General features: G+C 37.6%; 1 protein-coding gene across 1 annotated transcript in view; it reads left to right on the top strand.

The window, feature by feature from the left end:
* The first annotated feature begins 1,047 nt into the window (after nt 1-1,047).
* Nucleotides 1,048-18,150, top strand: part of Nyap2 (neuronal tyrosine-phosphorylated phosphoinositide-3-kinase adaptor 2) — a 260,266-nt gene continuing 243,163 nt past the window's right edge. The window contains exons 1-3 of the mRNA XM_070015900.1: nt 1,048-1,522; nt 1,933-2,419; nt 14,434-14,669. Coding sequence (XP_069872001.1) covers nt 14,449-14,669 — 221 coding nt within the window. The 5' untranslated portion in view covers nt 1,048-1,522; nt 1,933-2,419; nt 14,434-14,448. The remainder of the gene's footprint in view (nt 1,523-1,932; nt 2,420-14,433; nt 14,670-18,150) is intronic.

Raw genomic sequence — 18,150 nt, 5'->3', positions numbered from 1 at the left:
ATGAGCATTAGAAACACACTTCAGAGCCTGTCAAACCTTAGAGTAATGTAATGTGTTGATTTTTGTCTTCCCCAAGAGACTTACAAGTTAAAGAAACAAATTTGACAAAAGTCACAGTACAATCCCAGATGGTATTTAAGAGTTAGGAACATAAACTTAAGGTTCCTATTTTTATGGTCTGTTTATGCACGAAAACGTACTTTATATACAGAACATATTTTTTTCTCAGAAATTAGTTATGCATCTGGAAGTTTAATTCTTAGGAGAATCAGCTTGCCACGCAAGGGGCATTTAAAATAAGAGTTGTTGGGGGAAAAATGAAGTGTAGAAATCTCTCAGAATTTCCTTCTCAGAATTGATATGTTAGCCCAAATTACGCAGGGAACTACTGTTAATTGCTTCTCCTATGACTGTGCAAATTTGGGATGTTTAAAATCAATATTTTACTCTTTTTTTCTGTGGAAAAACAGGCTTGATTAAAATTTAGAAATTGATAACTATATATACACACATATGCACACATATATGCACACATTTTAATGCACGCATGAACACGCATGTTCACTGGCATATCTGTAAATTGTGATATTACATGGGCCAAGGGGATATATTTAGCACAGCTCTAAGAACAGAATGCGGAGAGTCTTTAAGAAAAGCAGAAAATAGAAGGACTTTAAATAATTTCAGCTGTGGGTTTGTAGGAGTTAAGGGCACATATGGCATAATTTTTTTTACATTTATTTTAGTTTTAAAAAAACCCAACTACCCAGGCACTCCGAGTGAGACCTTTGTTCCATATACGCGTACACTGTGCTTGTTCTTTGCAAGTGGACTAGTTTTATTCTCATGCCACAGGAGCAGGTGGCACGAAGCTGTTTTGACGAGGTTAAAAGGCTCCTCCCCTCCTTCCCCAAGCAGCAGCCTGAAGTACGTCAGCAGTAATTGTGTGCATGGCTGGGCTGTGCTGGGGGGGGGGGGGGGAGGGGACCAAAACTGATATCAAATAAGGCTCTCCAACTGTGATCCGGATGTTCCATTTAAGTTGTTGCTCATTTTTATTAGCTCCACCAGGGGTTAACAGCCCACAACTTGAACATCCTTGGTGGTAAGAGCAGAGATTTTTGATGGATTTGTATTTTTCTTCTCCACAAAGACAGAATTAGTGCTATTTAGCAGATGTAAGAGAGAGAGAAAAAAAGGTGGGGGTGCGAGGTTCGTCACTCTTTTATCATCTTTATTATTCCTAGTCGGACTTCAGCTCAGTTAGATAAAAGAGAGGTTCTGTTGGCCGGAATGTAAGGCCCTCGTGAGAATGGGAGTCCCCCTTCCCCACCCCCAGCCCAAATTCCAAGTCGGCAGATGCTGTTTTCGGGTTTCTTGTCATTTCTTCAGTTGCTTCTCCCGGTTCCAATGGGCCCAGGGAGCAGGAACTCTCCAAGGTGCTAGGAAGCTGGCATCTTTGCCGTTCAAAAGCAGACGGATGGCAGAAGCAGAGGAGAGGGATTGCTGCTTATTTCCGAAGGTAGGTTCTTTGTTTCAGAATCCCTGATTAATCATCAGCGGCATCAACAGACTAAGGCAGCTGGAGAGGAGAGAGAGAAGCAGGAAGGGAGGGAGTCGGGAGCAGGGAGGAGGGAGGGAGAGAGAGAGAGAGAGAGAGAGAGAGAGAGAGAGAGAGAGAGAGAGAGAGAGAGAGAGAGAGAGAGAGAGAGAGAGAGAGAGAGAGAGAGAGAGAGAGAGAGAGAGAGAGAGAGAGAGAGAGAGAGAGAGAGAGCTGGTTGTCACGGAGGGACGATGCCACACACAAGCTAGGCTGCTCCAAACCTCCTGTGTATAAGTGGCAACGAGAAAGAGCATCTTTTTTTGGCCGAAAAGCGACATTTAGAGGGGATGTTTCTGATTTTTTGTATTCATTCATTTTTGTCTACACAGAATATAATCAAATGAGGCACCCTAGTCAGCCTGGTGATTGCTTCGGGTCTTGTAATCATCTGTATAGCAAAGTAGGTAACATCATTCAATTTCTTCCCCGCTGGACCTGGAAGGAGAGGGGCTGTGTGCGCATCCCCACCCATTAGCGATGCCCTCTTTCCTCCGAATGTCGTTGTAAGGAAGCAAGCACCTGTCTTCTGCTCCTGCATCCTCCCAGAAAACTTTAAAGGCCATTTTATCTGATAGGAAGAACATCAAGAATGCTCTGATCTCTAATGATGAAGAATCTGGGATTCGACACGTTCCCCATCCAGATACAATGCACTTTAACTGAAGAAACCCTGAGCTGAACTACAAGTCTGTTTCTTATGGTGCTGGATTGCTCCTCCGGAGCTGCCCTGCGGTCAGCCGAGAGAGAGGGCTCTGACTGACACAAGTCACCTTCTCATTTATTGCACTTAGCTCTCTCTGGGGACTTACATTTTTGGTATGTATTTCTTTTTTTTCCAGATATTCTAAGCATGCTCATTGAATCCAGCACAAAGTAGCTCGAGCAATCTGGCTATGACATGGAATGAATTTTAGTTAAAGATACTTAATGCTGAAGTTTGCATGTTTTATTAGGCGGAGCAGAATTAAAGCCACACGGATGGCATTCTGGGCTAGAGGAAGCCTCGGGCTATTTTTACTCCTTTACCCATTTAGTTCCATTACCATGGAAATGGTTAAATTAGATTTTTTCATTAGTAAAATAAGCCATGTTGAATTATTAAAAACCCTGGAAATATTTTCCAGGATATTAATTGGCATTCATGTTGTGCAACCTAGCTATTTATCCACAATTCCATACCATAAATATTTTACAACTATCTCATGGCACATCTGTGTTAACAGCGAAAGCCCAATTTTGCACTAAGAAAAAAATAAACCCCAGACATACTACCCCCAAAATGCCAAATTACCAGTGATCCACCAAAGCTGAAACCACTTCTTTCTGACTAATGAGACATAAAACTGTTTGGAAAAATATATTTTAGTATCTATCAATTGCAGGAAGCTTTCCTTACTGTCATCCGAATGACTATCTCCTGCAGAACTTTAGGTGAACTTGTTTTACTTGGGACATGTCCTGTCCTGTTGAAGTATCTCCTTTCTATTTTCCCCAGCTACATTGCAATATTTCACATACTAGCAATGTAGATATTTTGCACCCAGATGAGCTGTTACCTTAAACAATATGATGGAGTCTCATTTCCCTCATTGAGAACTCCTAAAGTTGTTTGGCACTGTATATTTTCTAAATATACTAAACAATAAAGGCATCCAATTGAAAAAGGTACATGTTTTAGTTTTGCTCATCTTTAAATTGCAAAAAGTTTCTAATTAAGTATTATGGAATAATAAATAGTGAGCAAGTATGAAAATTAACCCCCTTCCTAATGTTTCACATTTTAGACAATACTCCAAATGGTGTTATTTATTTTTATATATTGCCAATTGCATAAGTGAATGAGAAAACTAAGCTAGCCCCTTATGTAGAAATTATGTTGTTTTATAGGAATAAAACATATGTTACACAACTCATCAAAGAAAGGAACTCTGTGAAGAACAGGAACAATTCATGCAATTAGTGGAGACAAACTCGAGAAAACACTACAATCTTCATAAGGTGCTAAAGGGAGGCCCAACAATTTGAAATAAGTATGCAGTTTAGAGGGAGAAGAAGAGGAAAGAAAGAAAGAAAGAAAGAAAGAAAGAAAGAAAGAAAGAAAGAAAGAAAGAAAGAAAGAAAGAAGGAAGGAAGGAAGGAAGGAAGGAAGGAAGGAAGGAAGGAAGGAAGGAAAGGAAAGGAAAGGAAAGAAGGAAAGGAAAGGAAAGAAGGAAAGGAAAGGAAAGGAAAGGAAGGAAGGAAGGAAGAAAGAAAGAAAGAAAGAAAGAAAGAAAGAAAGAAAGAAAGAAAGAAAGAAAGAAAGAAAGAAAGAAAAACATAAGAAAGAGCGAGGGAAGGTCAGTTATTGTTTGGAAAAGCACTCAATTCCATTAGATGTTTTCTATTGTAACTATGGTCAGCAATTTGTTAAACTGAGCATACTTTGAAAATATTGCCTTGCAAGCACCTGAAACCAATTGGTTCAAGGCTCGACTGGCACTTTGCATGAGCTTCTAATGTGAGTTGGAATGTGCAATCTCTTCAGACCACAGGCAAAGAGCACATGACTCCACAAAGTTGAGGAAAATACTTCATTTGCAGTGCTACTACATTTACATGATCTATATCAATTTTAGCCATTTGGGGAAAGAGAGATAGTGCAAAAAAACTAACTGCAAAGTAATCTTTCCAAAGAAAAAGCAATCAGTGTCTTTGTAGTCTTTCCAGAAAGCTGTCTTGCTTGTAGCTTCAAAATTTCCCATTTGGGGCAGCACATCTGCATTGGGATCACACAGAGAATGAAAGAAGTGAACACAAGCATTTGTGAGGTTGGGATAGGATTTTGAACATATTCAAAGTGAAATTATAGGACTAACGTTTAATAGATTGTAAGCTTTTGCTTTATCAGAAACATAATTCGACTTACATGGGATATGGGTTATAACCACATGAATTAATCTGTTGATTTGGTCCTACTACAGGAAATTAGAAAAATTTAAATACCAATTTTATACATAAGTTATAAGTGAATATATATATATATGTGTGTGTGTGTGTATATGAATCCTGCTTGAAGCACATTTTCAGACACAATGTGTTTTTAAATTGACCTAAATGTATGTAAATAATGTGAAAGGTTTATAACGTTTTTACACATTTAAAAATAGTCAAAATTGTCTTGGAAAAATGTATTGAATCAATACTACTAGGATCTCTATATCAGGCAAGATGTAATGACTAGATTATGAGGGAACTCAAAATTATAGTAACTCAAATTCTCATAATGTCTTTACTATGTTAATACAGGTGTCATTTGTAAACTTCAAAAACATATAAATGGTAGAAACTCAAAAGCTTTACCATTAACAAATGAAGTGCAAGAAAATAACTGTGGAGTAACAGTCAAATATCCAGACATTCTCCAGGAAAGCAATTCCCATTTTTGTAATATGATCTCCTTGATTATCACAAATAGCATTATAAGAAATGACACAGAAATAAATCTTACTTATTGGGTTTTCTTGCAAGGACCACTGTGATCTAAAACTTAGAAAGTTTCCCAGGAAACTTGGAATACTGAGGAGTAATTCTCTCCCCAAACAGAGCTATTTCTGCTATATTATTCAGAATTCTGGTTAATGAAGTGGTCACAACTTTCTATATTGAAAATGCAAAGTAAGTGGAGAATGATTTTATTCCAGGAATTTTTCCATAAGGACCTTAGAATTACAAAGCAATGAATACTCCTGAGGCTTATGGAATATTTTACTCAGATATGAATAGGACTTGTAGAACTTGGTTTTAAGTGAATGAAGATGCAAGGTCATTGTAGGCTCTGCCTGACAGGTCAGTATCACATTCTTCTCAGCCACTCCTGGGGCGCTAGAGTGGTTTAGTAGCACAACATATGAAATTATTCTACAGAAGGAGCTTGTTCTGAATTTTAAGCAAATGAAAATAAAAATACTTACACATATCCTGAAGAGAAGTAAGCATTCTGAATATCCATCTGACTTATTTGTGCCCACCTTAAAAAACCCTCTGTAACCCAATATCTTAAAGGACAATAGAAATAATCCACAGAAATGTCTGACCTTCATTTTGTTAGATACACCTATTTCTGAAAAATTCTACCTAGCTTTTTTTTTTTTTTAACATTAAGGAGTCTCTTAACTGCTTGAGACCCTTGGACAAAGAAACTACTAAAAGGAAAAACAGAAAAAACAACACTTACTTTATGTGTCTATGGATTCCACTTGGACATACTTAATTTATGTTCCAAATATGTATGGGAACAGTATTATTTCTGTAGGAGAAATTATAGGAAAAATTAATATTGCTTTCAGCTCTAGTTTCAGCATTGGTAAGGAATGATAAGAGTTTTGCAAAAAGGAAAAAATAAAATGTTAATAAATGCAATATGAAGTTAAATGTATAGTAATTTCAGCATGATAAATACTTCCCCAGTTTAAATTGTTGCCTCTTTGCTAATAGAAAGAAATTAAAAAAATTGAGACATGGCACTACATTATACCAAGTACTTTTATAAAGGGTGTAGCCAACAGGATATAAGTAACAAAAGAACAGAGCTTAAAAGAAAAAGCTGACTAATTAGTCATCCAGTTATATTTAGCTAACATAGGTGCCTTTCATAGAAATGATCATGATTCTAGACACAGTAATCTAAAATGTAGACAAAAGGAGTCACTGGTGAATACAGGATACCGCAGTGGGAAAAAAGGTATTAAATGGGGAACATATCAATATCTGTTGATTGCCTGGTGATTCTGATTCTGTTGTCTGCTACTTTCCCAAAAGAATTCCTCACCTGAATTTTGAGTGTTGTGCATAAATTCCAAGAAACTCGCCTACCTATGATATTCCATTGTGTGTCCCAGTACCATGCATTTAGTTGAAAAATGTCTTTATTTGCCTTTCAAATGATGACCATAGATACCAACTTTCAAGCAAAGTTTCTGGATAGTAGGTAATAGATATGTAAGGCTAGAATATCATTCTCATTCTCCCTCTCCCTCCCTTCTTCCCCCCCTCCCTCTTCCTCAGTGTCCCTTATAAAAATGGCTATAGGGCTGGGAAGGTGGCTCAGTGATAGAGCGCTTGCCTTGCATGCCTGAGGCCCTGGGTTCGATTCCTCAGCACCATATAAGCAAAAAGAAAAAGCCGGAAGTGGCACTGTGGCTCAAGTGGTAGAGTGCTAGCCTTGAGCTGAAGAGCTGAGGGACAGCGCCCAGGCCCAGAGTTCAGGCCCCACGACTGGACCCAAAAATAAAAAAAAAAAATAAAAATGGCTATAGTTTTATATTAGTTCAGTAAAAGGACTTCCCATAGCAAAGCAGAAGTTCCCCTTCAAATCACCAACTCTGGAGTCACTCTCACATAAACTGATTAGAGGTCACAAAGTAGAATATTATAGAGTTGTGTGGAAAGGTGTTACATGAAAGAAATGCCTTTCTTTTCCTCTCAATCTCTAAGGTGCCAACTGAAGAATGAGGTACTGAAGACAAGCCTTTGTAAAAATGATCATATACAGGATTGTCATTCAAGGAGCAGAAATGAATTTGATTTTATATTCAATGGCCAAACTTGATGGTATAGGGCATGCCTTATTCAACATGTATCTTAGTCGCTAATGTGCATTTCTGAAAGACAAAGAAATTTATGATTTGACTTCACTGTGTATTCTCCTTGCATCAAATGTATGCAGTTGTACACTGCAGTAGATAATGAACAAAGTTCTCTTTTCTTCAGTGAGGCCATGGATGTGTTTTCTGTGTGTTTGAACTATGGTCCAGTTGCCTGTGAAATGTTCTTTAGCTTATTGTGAGGGTTTTAAGTCCCAGATGCAGACAATGGGGAAAATAGATAAGGACTCCTCATAATCATTTTTTGTTAGCAGGAAAAGGTGTGGACACCTAACTTGGCCTGTGTTTACATATCTATTGTTGAAGAAGATGAACTGTCTCAAAGATTACACTTATCTGTTCCAAAGTAAAGTAATATTTGCCAAGAAGTTATTTTAGCTGGGTATTCTGTGGTGACTCATGCTTGTAATCCCAGCTACTTAGGAGGCCAAGGTGTGAGGTTCAAGGCTTGAAGCCAGCCCAGGCAGACAAATCTGAGAGACACTTATCTCCAGCTATCCAGAAAAAAGCTCAAGTCACAGAGTGCTATCCTTGAGTAAAAATAGATCCTGGCACACAAAAGGTGTTATAATCTTGTTAAATATTACTTTTTTCACATAGAAAAATTGGGGAATTATTAATAGTTAATATTATGATTAATGGATATATTAATAGTATTAACTACAAATATTTTGGGGGTTTAGTTTTTTTTGGGGGGGTTGTTGGTCATGAGGCTTGAACTCTGGGCCTGAGTGTTGTCTCTGAGCTCTTCAGCTCAAAGCAAGTGCTCTACAATAAGAGCCACAGCACCACTTCTGGTTTTCTGGTGGTTAACTGGAGATAAGAGTTTCACAGACTTTCCTGCTGACGCTAGCTTTGAACCGCGATCCTCAGATCCCAGCCTCCTGAGTATAAATGTAAATTTAAAACATTAATATCTTAATTCTGATAATATTAATGTGTTCAGTAATCATTATCATCTGATTTGTTAACCATGCATATGTGTTTTTCTGAGTCCATATGACATGTCTATTCCAAACACTTTTTTAAAATTGTGAAAACTGAGGCTTAAAGATGCTATTTAACTTACACAAGTGATTGAGCCAGAAGCTGCTTAGTTGGGACTTGTTAGCCAAACTGCAATACTTCTTACCTGTGCCCTCGCAAGATGGTCTCCGAACTTCTCCTACATTCTAAATGTTCTTCTGTAATGGAGAAGTAAGCAAAATAGTGTGACATGGCAACATTGACAAGTCCCTATTTACTGTTCTCTAGTTTTGAAGATTTACACAATTATTAAATTTTTTTAGTCAAACAAGGATGAAAAAGAAGGGTACATGCCAAATGTGATATAATCAGGACTCTAATCGTAGACTATGAAATTGTTTTACTTATTAGCTTTTCCAGTGTGGGATGGAACCTAGGTCATAATTTAATCTTTATTATTACCTGGCTCCTAACAGGTGTTTAATAACTACTAATAAAGTTAAGCATATTTCTAAAACCAGGGAATGTGCACAAGTACCCTGGGGACATGCACAAGCACCCAGGGGGACGTGCACAAGTACCCAGGGAACGTGCACAAGTACCCAGGGAATGTGCACAAGTACCCAAGCATTTGCCCATGCTCATCCCATGAAACTTTCACTACATTCTATGCTTGATTCACCTAAAATATTTCTTTCAGCTAAAACAAAGTATGACTCAACAGATAACTAAGCAAAACAAACACCAGAACTAAGACTGTAAAGGTAAAGGTTAATGAGAAGGGGTGAATGAATGAAAAATGGTGCCATGGACAAATACAAGAATACTCTGTGTGTGTGTGTGTGTGTGTGTGTGTGTGTGTGTGTGTGTGTGTGTGTGTGTGTGTGTGTGTGTAAATGTGAAAAGAGTTTGTGGGGAAGGAACAGTTGGGATGGGGGAGAATGAAGAAAGAAATGACTGATCCAGACACACTAGACACTTAGATAAACAAAAGTGAAACTTTTCTTTTTCTTTTCTTTTTTCTTTTTTTGGTCGGTTGTAGGGCCTGAACTCTGGGCCCAGGCACTGTCCCCCAGCTCTTCAACTCAAGACTAGCGCTCTACCACTTGAGCCACAATCCACTTCAGGTTTTCTGGTGGTTTATTGAAGCTAAGAGTCTCACAGACTTTGCTTCCCAGGCTGGCTTTGAACCATGATCTTCAGATCTCAGCCTCCTGAGTTGCTAGGATTACAGGAATGAGCCACCAGTGCCAGGCAATGAAACTTTTCTTTTATTTTTATTTTTATTTTTTATTGTGAAAATACTGTACAGAGGTGTTAACAATTACATGGGCAAGATAATGAGTACATTTCTTATCAAGCATTGTTGCCTCCTCCTTTGTTTCCCCTTCCCATCCTCCCCCCACCCCCCCACCCAATCCTCCTCCCCCACCGCCCCCCCTCCCCGCACCAAAGTTGTAAAGTTCGTTTTCGACATAACGACTTGTACATCTCATTGTTGCAATGGGTCCTCCTGTATCCCTATTTCAATGATTTGTTTTTCCCCTTCCCCTCCACAAACTCCCCCACAGTATAACCCCTGAAACTTTTCTTTAAAAGCAAAACTTTCCACAGCCTAAATACGACACCATAATACTACTGACTGTTTTCTTAGAATAGGAAGATTTTAAAATGTGGGCATTTTGAAAAAGTGATTCAAAATTAATTAATATCCAAAGATTAAAAAAAACCTTGTTGACAAATAGCTGTAAAAACTTTATGCTAATCATTAAAGACCATTTGAATTGTATTTCCAAATTAAAACACTTCAAGGAGAATTGGCAAGGCTTTGGATTACAATGCCTTATGTCACTTGGAAATATGGAGTTATGCTAGAGGACAGAGTGAGTGTAATAATTTCCTGCCTGAAGCATGATCTCTAGCATCTTTGATTATTGACTTGGCTACTCTACTTTGGGCAACATTAATTGCTATAAAGTTTTTAACCCAATCACATCTAATGCTAAAGTCCTCCATGGAAGTAAACTCCTGATTGTGGTAATAATTTAATTATGGTTCTTTCATCCTTTTCCCCCTAAATAGAGATCATTTGTAGCAGTAATTTCCTATCCCTCTGCGGATCTACCATTGAAGAATCTAATCAGATGGACCAATATTAAAATACAATTCAATTACATTAGGTAGCTAGAATGAAAAGACCCATTTAATCTCAAACCCACTAGAGCTTAAAATCAAAGCATGATAAAAAAATTTAACATACCAAAAATTCCTATCAACAAATAACCCTTTCTAAGCCTCCAGTTTCAAAGATTTGTTGGATTGTAGCGATTCTTCACTGAGTTTCAATCATGGACTGACTGCTGCAATGCCAATAAACTCTACCATGTGGTAAAATTCCCATACCTGTAGCTCAGATCATGATTATTCTTATAAAAGCCAGAATGGTAATGATTTATAATTGAAAAGAATGAAAGGCTAGAACTTTTACGTTCAACAGTTTATTATTTGCATAATACATTTCTGAGCTTTGGAAGAAAGTATAAGGTGCATGATAATTTAGATCTTTTGGTTTTGTTTTGTTTGTATTAAGAGAGATTAGATTTTCCATGATCAACAGGGATGTGTGAATCTCCAGAGCTAGCTCAGACTGGCTTTGAGCTCCTTGTCGGAGATGTGAGCCACCATGCCCAACAATATATATTTTTATATGAATTTCATTAGTCCTAGCAGGGGGAGTTTTATAACTTTAAATACTATTTTTCCTAATGTTAATTGCTTTTGCTTTCCCTTTTTCTTTCTGGCTCAATTATTACAATTTTCTTTTTTTCTATTATATATTTTTTATTGTAAAGATACTGTATGGAGGGTTTACAATTACATGAGCAAGGTAATGAGTACATTTCCTATCAAGCATTGTTACCCCCTCCTTTGTTTGTCCCCTACCATCCCTTCCCTCCCAACCTCCCCAACTCCTCCCTCCCCCACCCCGAAGTTGTAAAGTTCATTTTCAACATAGTGTCTTGTACATCTCATTATTACAATGGGCCAAACTGTATATTTCAGCATTTTGTTATTTCCCTTCCCCTCCCAAATTAGAAAAATGTATATACAAGATGCAGGACACCAGAATCAAATACAGTGAAAACAAGGGGTTATACCATGGGGGAAGAACATACAAATGAAACAAAACAAATCACATAGTACATTATAAATAAATTCAAAACAACAGCAAGAAAGATAAAACCTCTTGTGTCCCTAACTTGGGGTTCATTTCACTTAGCATCATCTTTTGTGGTCATATGTACATAACTTTTGAACTTTTCTGCTTGTTGTAGACATATACTAGTTATTGAAAATAAGGGAAACTATGGGATCTATGTTTCTTTGGGCCTGGCTTACTTCACTTAATATAATTTTTCCAAGTCTTTCCATTTCCTAACAAATTGGGCCAATGTCATTCTTTCTGAAGGAGGCATAGAATTCCATTGTGTGTGTATGTGTGTGTGTGTGTGTGTGTGTGTGTGTTACATTTGCTTGATCCATTCATATACCGAGGGGCATCTGGGTTGGTTCTTCAAAGAAACAACCACCCGATTAATAAGTGGGCTAAAGACTTAAAGAGAGACTTCTCTGAAGAGGAAATAAGAATGGCCAATAGACACATGAAGAAATGCTCAACTTCTCTGGCCATAAAAGAAATGCCAATCAAAACAACATTGAGATTCCACCTCCTCCAGTTAGAATGGCTGTAATCAAGAACTTTAATAACAACAGAAGCTGGAGGGGATGTGGCCAAAAGAGATACCTACTGCATTGTTGGTGGGAGTGTAAACTTGTTCACCTACTTTGGAAAAGAGTATGGAGGTTCCTGAAAAGTCTCTACATAGAGCTCTCCTATAACCCAGAAATCCCACTTTGGGGCATTTACCCAAATGATCACAAACAAGGCCATACTAAAACTAACTAAAGCTACAATTTTCTTTCTGATAGAGAATGTGCAATTGAAAACAGAAAGCTTTTTTAAGTTGGAAGAGAAATATACTTGTCTTTTCTGCAATCAGTTTTACTTCGTTTTAATTTTAATTTTTTTAATTTTTTTAATTATGAAAATATACAGAGGGGTTACAATTACATGAACAAGGTAATGAGTACATTTTTTTATCAAGCATTGTTGCCTCCTCCTTTGTTTCCCCTCCCCATTCCTTCCCATCTCCCACCCCACTCCCCACCCCGCCCTCCCACCCTCCCCCAGGACAAAGTTGCAAAGTTCGTTTTTCGACATAACATCTTGTACATCTCATTGTTGCAATGGATCCACCTGTTTAAACACCCTATTTAAACAATTTGTTTTTTCCCTTCTCCTCCACAAATTATACCAACATCAAATACAGTGAAAACAGGGGTTATACCATGGGAGAGGGACATACAAAGCAACAAAGAAATCATCTGAGTCCTTATCTTGGGGTTCATTTCACCTAACATCAACTTGTCTGACCTATTCTGCTTCTCTCAGATATATTATTGCAAATTTATTGCATAGTTATTGCAAATAAGGGAAACCATGGGACCTATGTTTCTTTGGGCCTGGCCTACTTCACTTTATAGTTTTTTCCAAGTCTTTCCATTTCCTAACAAATGGGGCAATGTCATTCTTTCTGATGGAGGCATAGAATTCCATTGTGTATTTATACAATATTTTCTTGATCCATTCATCTACTGAGGGGCATCTGGGTTGGTTCCATATCTTAGCTATGGTAAATAATGTTGCAATAAACATCGTTGTGCTGGTAACTTTAGTATGGTCTTGTTTGTGATCATTTGGGTAAATGCCCAAAAGGAGGATTGTAAAGCATATTTTTTAAGCCCTGTATTAAATAATTTGGAAACTTGCACTTCAAGGAATAATGAGTTTCATGGCCTATTTGTCCACCCATTCATTCATCCATCCATTCATCCATCCAACCACTCATCCATCCATGTATTCATCCAACCATCCATCCATTCACCCATCCAACCACTTGCATCCACTCACCATTACTACTCTTGCCCATCTTCTTATCTCATTTTTATTGGATATTAGTTACCTCTATGAGCATTCAAGTTTTGAACTGTATTCAAACTCCTGTAGATTGGCACCCCTTTTTAATTGTCCCATCAGTAGGATGGAGGAGTAGGTACTGCCTCTAATTTACAGTTGAGAGTAAGATATACACTCATGTGTATAAATTTTGTTTCATCTTGTTTTAACTTGGTTTTGATTTCTCAATAATTACTTCTCTGGCTTGAATTTTTAAATCTCCATGTTGCAATGAAATAACAATTTCTCACTGCTGGAACTACCAATCTGCTCAGGATTTATGTTGTCCTGATTATTTATAATATTTGTGTTACTGCAAGGTATAGTATGAAGCCATTATAGAAGACCATTATCGAAAATAATGAGGTTTGCAAAGATTCCGTTTTATGCAAATTTTATTAGAAGTGTCTCTCCTCAATTGGTGTTATATTTTTATGAGTACTTCAGATGAATCAATTTTCATTTAAATTTTTAAGGAGAATACAGACAATACAAATGAGTTTAAAAATAATTTCATCACTCATTTTTAGATGTACAGAAGAATCTTCATGACAATGAAAAATAGATGAAACTCGGATCTGCTCAATCTGGATAAAAGAGCACATTTTTGTGAAACAAACTCATGATTAATTATTTAAGCCTGATAGTTTTCCACATGCACTTCAATTGTACTTTCATATTATTTTTCACAACAGGACTTTTGTCTTTTGTCTTTCTAATATTTTTGCTGTTTTTAGGGAGTTTGATGTTCAGGTAATACCCGTTTAATATTTCCTTAAGTACTATGGGGCCTGTAATATCTAATGAGACATTTCCCCAATTGGAGAATCTAAATTAAAATGTATAAATCTTAGCCCAGTGATGCACAGTTCAGCAGCCACCCAGGAAAAACTCATTTCTAATAAAATCTTGAATAAAACACAGTCCCCTTTGATTATTATTTTCCATAATGATCTTCAGTAAATGGCTTTCTTTCTATTGCTTACTAGAACACAAATATTGTAACTCAGCAGGACCAAATACATCCTAACCACACTACTAACTCTCTGGAGATTTCAACCGACCCAGTATTAAAGATAACAGCTGTCACCTTGCTGTGATCCTTCACCTTAGGTAAAGGTATACGATGTGTTTTCGCTCTGCAGGACGCGACCCTCTACATGATACCCTCCAAGATGATGAATGCCAACCCTGAGCAAGACCCGTTGGAGGGCTTTCTCCAGTACATTGAAGACATGGGGATGAAGGCCTATGATGGCCTGGTGATTCAGAATGCATCTGACATTGCTCGTGAGAATGATCGCTTGAGAAATGAAACAAACATGGCCTATCTGAAGGAGAAGAACGAAAAACGGCGAAGACAAGAGGAAGCAATAAAGCGGTGAGTATAATAAATTAAAACACTGAGCCTTTTGTACTTTCAGAAATCCATGAGCGGGACTGAGGCCGTGATGTGATCACCTGGCCAACCAGAGTCTTGTCAGATTCCTTTAGACTTGATAAGGAGAAGGTATGGGATTACCAATGGGCTGGGGACAGGATTTAATTTCCTGCAAATAAAGGCTCATGCTCAACAACATCTTGGTTCAAGCACAGAGGAGTATATAGATTTTAATAGGCAAAGTCTGATGACTCACCAATGGCTGTGGCTTCTAGTTCTTACCTTAAATAAAGTTCATCATCTTCCTAGTATCTGACCTAGATTCATCAATAATCACAGGCCTGTGAGGCTATAGGCAGGTGGAATTGTGGTGTTTGCTCTCAGTGCAGAGTTGTATGGTTATTAAGTCTTTTGTTTGGCACCAAATGCTCCAGGTTTGTTCAAAGGAAATTACTTTTATGATGCAAAACCTAAACCAGCTGCAAGCTAATCAGCCCTAGATTGCAGCCCTCCAAATGGAGGTTAAATTTATTGGAGCATGAACACCTAAAAAGGGTAAACATCACATGGTTTTTCAAAAGAAGCGTTGCAGTGTTTTCAGTGTGCGTGTGTGGGTGTGCACGCACACCCACACCCACACCCACACACACACACACACACACACACACACACACATGTGTTTTCTAGTGATACAGGTGGAAGCATGTTGGGTTGGATGAGGTCCTGCTTTTACATTGTAATCTATTTTCAACGGTGTAAAATCATGGGAAATGGTTTCATATCAATTTGCTGGATAACTGGACATTTTGACAGCTCATTATAGATTTTTCATCTGTTTTGTACTGTTGCTTATTATCTGTGAATGTTGTGATATTAAGGAACAGAAAGTATTCTTATGAACTATTCAGGCTTATTAAGAAACCAAGTAATGTCACCCTATGCAACAATTCAAAGGAAAGTAATTTTGTGTGTGAGAAAGATAAACAAAACCAGAAAACAATAGTTGAGAACACTGATTTGAGAGTGCATGCTTTTCATTGGGACTATTAAAATAGAAATGTATAGTTGGTAAACATTTTCACACTTATATATGTAACTATAATGTTGTAAGATTCCTTTCTATTATATATTAATAATTTTCTGTGGAATTCTTCTGATTGACTTCAGCTTGTGTTGAGCACTTGAACTTTGAGTCTGTGTTTTATAAATTCAGTAATGCCAGGTAGTCATTCAGATGATAACAATGAAAATTACCAAGTGTATATATTAGTGACAATCATTTGTGGGATCTAGTGAACATGGAGAAAAGGTCAATCACACCTTAAACAACATTGTATCCTTGTCTCTTGTGCTGGTACTTTCAACAGTTCCTCTCTTTCCCTCCCCTCCCCCACCATTTTCTAGACAGTTAATTCCCAGTGTGTAGATACCTAGAATAGCAATGGAGCTTCCAATGTTGTTGCAACTTCCCTAATATGTTCTTTTCTGAAAATATGACAGTAGAGATGTCTCTAGATATTGTCAAGAGAGAAGGGGGAAATAGAAAAGTGTAAAACCAAACAAGAGATCACTAGACCAGAGGAAATGAAAGCACTCCCTCGTTGCACTGTGGCAGATGACAGTGGGTACCATCTCAAGAGATCCTGTCTTGGCACCAAATGTCCAAATGCAGAGTTATTATTGGAGGCAGGGGTTAAATGCACATTCATGTGCTGGTCCTGGCACTTTAACTCAGTGCCCTGAGTGCTTACTTGGCTTTCTCACTCAAGGCTGATGTTCTACCCCGTAAGCCACATCTCCACTTCAGCTTTTCACTGGTTAATTGGAGGTAAGAGTCTCACTGACTTTTTTTCTTTGCTCAAGTTGACTTCACACTGTGATCCTCAGATTTCATCCTCCTGAGTAGCTAGGATTATAAGCATAAGCCACTAGCATCCAGCCAAATACAGTTTTATTTTTTTCATATGATGTCCAGTGCACAGGGGTTCTGACAATTTATAGATATTAATAGACTCTCTCATCAGAGCACAATTTTGGAGGGAATTGCTTTAACTTTCCTGATAAGAAATATGTTTCTTTAGTATTTTAAGAAAACCCATAACAAAATTCGAGTCCTGCGTGTGTTTGGTGGGGAGGGGGTCCCGGGATGGTGACAGAGAATAGCCACATCTAACTTTAACCCACATTCCAATATTTTTTTTATCATGCAATGTATGTCTAGTAGAAAAAATTCACAAGGGCATTAATGAACACAGGCTAATTAAAATTACTTAATGTGTGCGAAGATTGCCTGCTTAACTATATACTGTGATTTAATATATAGGATATAAATATTGAAGCTCTTAACATAAAGTGTGTTTGACCTTGGAAAGGCATTGATGGTAATTCTCTATGAAATATGCCAGTTGCAATTTCAGAAATGTGCAGGCTGCCAAAGATTGCTTAAAAAATGGAAATAGGATTTCATATGATTGACCTTCTGGATCACATATGTGCTGCTGAAATGCCTTTTGTGCTAAAGCCTGGAAAGCTTAAAACACTGAGCTCTTAGCAAAGGAATAGTCTCCTGACTTTCTCAGTCATCCACAGCACTTAGGCTTTCTGAGCCCAGTTCCTTATTTTTAAAGCAACTTGAGGCCTCCTGTCACTATTCACTCTCATGTTCGTTCACATCCATTTCTCACCTGGGATTTTCCTTTAAAGGTTTGTGGGGTGGAAACATACTAAATAAATGAAAAGTGATGCTGTTAGTGTTTTCCTTAACTGCTTCCAGAACATTCGGTGAGAGAAAAAGAGAGAAAAAAAATCTAAATAGGAAAAAGTCATGAAGAAGGAAAGAATTCTTCCAGTGGCTCCTTCTCTTCTGCTATTTTAAATTCTAATGGTTTTGTGCAGGTGTCGTTAAATGAGATTTTCTTTTCTTTTATTAAAATGGCTATGGGAAAACAAGCATGCAAAACCTATAGCTTCTGACAAGTGAATTCAGCCTGGATAGGTTGCAAAATCCTAAAATGTCATACGAAAAAGGGAAAAGGTAGAGAGTCAGTGTATTAAACCACTGATGTGACTCTAGGATCCTCCAATAAGAAGGCAGTAAGGGATCACCAGTAATACATTCTGTAAGGCAGAAACTGCTGGTACCTCTGAACTTTAACTTTCCTTGGAGATTCACTATTTATAGGCAATCCCTTTGTTAGGCCATCAAGTATGGAGACTCAGAAAACAGGAGCAATCAAAATATTTCCCTAGGGGCTGGGAGTGTGGCTTAGTGGTATAGAGTGTTTGCCTAGCATGCATGAAGCCTTGAGTTCAATTCCTTAGTACTACATAAGCAAAAAATAATAATAAAATAAATTAAAAGAATACTATCCTATATCCCAATCCCTATCAGGTTACAATTGGGCTCCAGGATACCCTTTAAGCAAATGTTTCTTTCTTATTTTGCTAAGAGTCATAACATCTTACAAAACAATGTAAGATA

This window comes from Dipodomys merriami, unplaced genomic scaffold (assembly GCF_024711535.1).
Source record: "Dipodomys merriami isolate MVZ:Mamm:240054 unplaced genomic scaffold, mDipMer1.0.p SCAF_1, whole genome shotgun sequence".
NCBI lineage: Eukaryota > Metazoa > Chordata > Mammalia > Rodentia > Heteromyidae > Dipodomys > Dipodomys merriami.
The sequence above is the reverse complement of the archived record's forward strand: the minus strand, read 5'-3'. Positions and strand labels throughout refer to the sequence as shown.